Source organism: Eublepharis macularius, chromosome 2 (assembly GCF_028583425.1).
Source record: "Eublepharis macularius isolate TG4126 chromosome 2, MPM_Emac_v1.0, whole genome shotgun sequence".
Classification (NCBI taxonomy): domain Eukaryota; kingdom Metazoa; phylum Chordata; class Lepidosauria; order Squamata; family Eublepharidae; genus Eublepharis; species Eublepharis macularius.
Window position 1 is genome coordinate 199,425,880 of NC_072791.1, and position 3,131 is coordinate 199,429,010.

General features: G+C 59.6%; 1 protein-coding gene across 1 annotated transcript; it reads left to right on the plus strand.

Annotated features, from left to right (window-relative positions):
• The first annotated feature begins 204 nt into the window (after positions 1–204).
• On the plus strand, positions 205–2,814 carry DLX1 (distal-less homeobox 1). Its single transcript, XM_054972329.1, has 3 exons — positions 205–520; positions 1,159–1,358; positions 2,560–2,814. Exons 1-3 carry the CDS (start codon positions 205–207, stop codon positions 2,812–2,814), a joined length of 771 nt encoding a protein of 256 aa, XP_054828304.1.
• The last annotated feature ends 317 nt before the right edge of the window (positions 2,815–3,131 follow it).

A 3,131-nucleotide genomic window follows, 5' to 3' on the forward strand; every position in this document is an offset into this window, starting at 1 on the left:
GTCAAAGCTTTTAGGCGAGTTTGTGTAGATCTCCAGCCTGACGCGTAGACTTTTTCAAAGAGACAAACTCCATTTTCTTATGAATGGAAAGTGAAAAGCCCCGGGCCTCTTAAATTGGGGCCCGGGAGGGGAGCGCGGAGAGAGCCCCCAAAAGGCCGGCCGAGGCAAGCGGGCCAGCCAGCCAGCCGGGGCCAGCGGCGAGCAATGACCATGACCACTATGCCAGAGAGCCTTAGCAGCCCCGTCTCAGGCAAGGCCGTCTTTATGGAGTTTGGGCCGCCCGGGCAGCAAATGCCCCCCTCGCCCATGTCCCACGGACACTATTCCATGCACTGTTTACACTCGGCCGGCCACTCGCAGCCGGACGCCTCCTCCTACAGCTCGGCTTCGTCCTTCTCCAGACCGCTGGGCTACCCCTATGTCAGCTCGGTCAGCAGCCACTCGGGCAACCCTTACATGAGCTCAGTGCAGTCCTACCCCAACAGCAGCAGCTTGGCTCAGACGCGGTTAGAGGAGACAGGTACGTGCCATTTGCCTGCAGAGGGAGGGGAGGGGAGCTGGGTTATGGGGGGGGGAGGATGAGGATGAGGAGGGGGAGGGAAGGAGGGGGAGGGGGCGCTGGGGAGCCCCAGACCGCAGCCGCCAGACCCAGAGGGCCCAGAAGAGATCCCCCCACCCATTCCAGCAGGCCGCTCTCCTCCACCCCAGGACAGTGGGGAAAGCCCAGGCGAAGCCTCCCAGATCTCTGGAGTTGCTACACAAAGCCCCGCCGTGCCCGGCTGGCAAAATCCAGAACGAAATTCCTCTCTTCTCTCTCCCCCCCCCCCCCAGATGTGCGCCTATTAGGCTCGGCAATTATTTATTGCGTAGCGCTATAAACAATGTATGCAATTAAGGGTAATTAAACCTAAAGTGCCGCCGCCTGTAAAAATAGCAAACTTTTTTCCCCCTCGGCGGGCGAAGGAGCGTCGGGACTGGCAGCTTTTCCCCTGCAGGCTCTTGCCAGCCGAGCCTCCGGGCCGGGGCTTCCTTCGGGGGCTCAGTTGAGGGAGGCCGGGGCGGCTGCGAGGCCCTGGGCTGGGATGGATGCGTAGCCCTGTTGGTTGTCGCTGCTAGCCGAGGCTCACGGACCGGCCGGCTTTGTCCGCTTCCTTCCAGGGGCCGAGTCGGAGAAGAGCACCGTGGTGGAAGGCGGCGAGGTGCGCTTTAACGGCAAGGGCAAGAAAATCCGCAAGCCCCGGACGATCTACTCCAGCCTGCAGCTGCAGGCCTTGAACCGGCGCTTCCAGCAGACGCAGTACCTGGCCCTGCCTGAAAGAGCCGAGCTGGCCGCCTCCTTGGGGCTCACCCAGACGCAGGTAGGCAGCGGCGCCGGCGCCGGCCTCGCCTTCCCTGGGCCCTGCCGCGCACCGCGCAGCCAAGGCGGGTTCGGGCCTTGGAGGGTGGGGGGCACCCGCAGCCGGGATCCCGGACAAAAGAGCCCCGAGAGCGCTTCAGTGACCGCCCGAGCTAAGCTTTCCCCCCGAGCTAAGCTTTCAACGATCCCCCTTTCCGGCCTTTCTAGATTTTCAAAGGTCTTCCAAAACCTCCTTTGTATTTCTTGAATTGCCTCCCCCAAAATAAATTGATTCACACACCCCTTAAGGCGCCCAGATTCCCCTGAGATTGACCCCCAGGTTTCCAGGCCATGTTTACTCGCAAGGAGGGCCCCTCTGAGTCCAGTGGGACTAATTCCCAAGAATGGGATCGTGGTTTCTGAGTTGCTGGAGCCCTTCTCCTCTGGGGGTTTAATTTTACACCTTCCCGGTGTTGGGGGAACAAGAACGGAATCGCACCCAAATTGGTTCGCTTTGTTGGCACAGTGAATTTTCCCCATTTCCCCTGAATCATATCCTGACACACAGGTAAATGCACACCCATCTCCCCAGCAACTACGGCGGGAAGGAAAATAACCCCAGTGCGTGTTTAGATACCCTACAGAGAGGTCGACCGTCCTTGAAAAAATTATGTCCTTTGAAAGAATGCCTTCCGGTGGGGCTTGGAAGCCCCTCCCTGGTTCTGTTTTGAAAGGGGGAAATAAGGAGAGCTAGCGGCTAATTTACAACCCTGGTTCGAAATCCGCAGGGATTCTGGATTAGGCCGCGCTTCTTTGGAATGAGGAACAGGCCCTCCTGCGAATCCACTTGTTGAGGCTCCAGGTGCCAAGGAACGCTTCCTTGCAGGCCTCTTCAAGGAACCCTGGTGGATTTACTAGGGATCTCCTCATTTATTCTTGGAAATTAGAGCACCTGGCCATGCTGAAAGGTTACCCGGTGCTTCCAGGGGCAGGAAGGGAAAATCAGTTGCAATCGGTAGATCCCCCGAGATTTGGCCACCCGAGCGAAGGCTGTTGGTGTGTCTCGATCGGGCGTCCCTTCTTGGGGTCCCAGCTAAGCGAGCTCGGCCCGGTGCTTCGGGGTGGGCATCTCCGGGCCATATGTGGCCCACCACCGCCTCGCCCGTGCGCCCTTCCCGCTCACTCCTTCGCTGGTGTGTCTCCCGCTTTGTGTCTCCGGGCAGGTCAAGATCTGGTTCCAGAACAAGCGCTCCAAGTTCAAGAAGCTGATGAAGCAGGGCGGGGCGGCTCTGGAGAGCGGCGCCCTGGCCAACGGCAGGTCCCTGTCGGCCAGTTCCCCGCCAGTCCCTCCGGTCTGGAACGCCAACTCCTCCTCGGCCAAGAGCTCCGCGGGCACCCCGGGCACCTACATCCCCAGCTACACTTCTTGGTACCCTTCGGCTCACCAGGAAACTATGCAGCAGCCGCAGCTGATGTGATGGGTCGGCTGGTGGGGGATTTTTCTTCCCCCCTTTAGTTTGGTTTTGGGTTTTTTAAATATATATATATATATATATTGCATCGTTGAATCGACAAGCCGGTAGCCGCAGCGGCAACGAATGGCACGCAAAACAAACGAATGAAACAGTGGCTGATGGTCGGCCGAGAGCTTTTGCCCGCTTCACCGCCACGGCGGGGCGGGAGAAGCACAGATGCTACGCGGGGCGGGTCGCCCCTGCAGATAGCTGGCGGATCAGCCCCTCCAGTAGCCGGACAACAGCCTGCCAGCAGCTCTACCCTCGCCGCCCCTCGGCTT

What these genes read in the sequence shown, in the direction of transcription:
- DLX1 (XM_054972329.1), top strand. Translation starts at nt 205, where the DNA reads ATGACCATGACCACTATGCCAGAGAGCCTTAGCAGCCCCGTCTCAGGC. An exon ending in GACGCGGTTAGAGGAGACAG is followed by an intron (nt 521 to 1,158) that starts GTACGTGCCATT and finishes GCTTCCTTCCAG; the next exon opens with GGGCCGAGTCGGAGAAGAGC. An exon ending in TGGGGCTCACCCAGACGCAG is followed by an intron (nt 1,359 to 2,559) that starts GTAGGCAGCGGC and finishes GTCTCCGGGCAG; the next exon opens with GTCAAGATCTGGTTCCAGAA.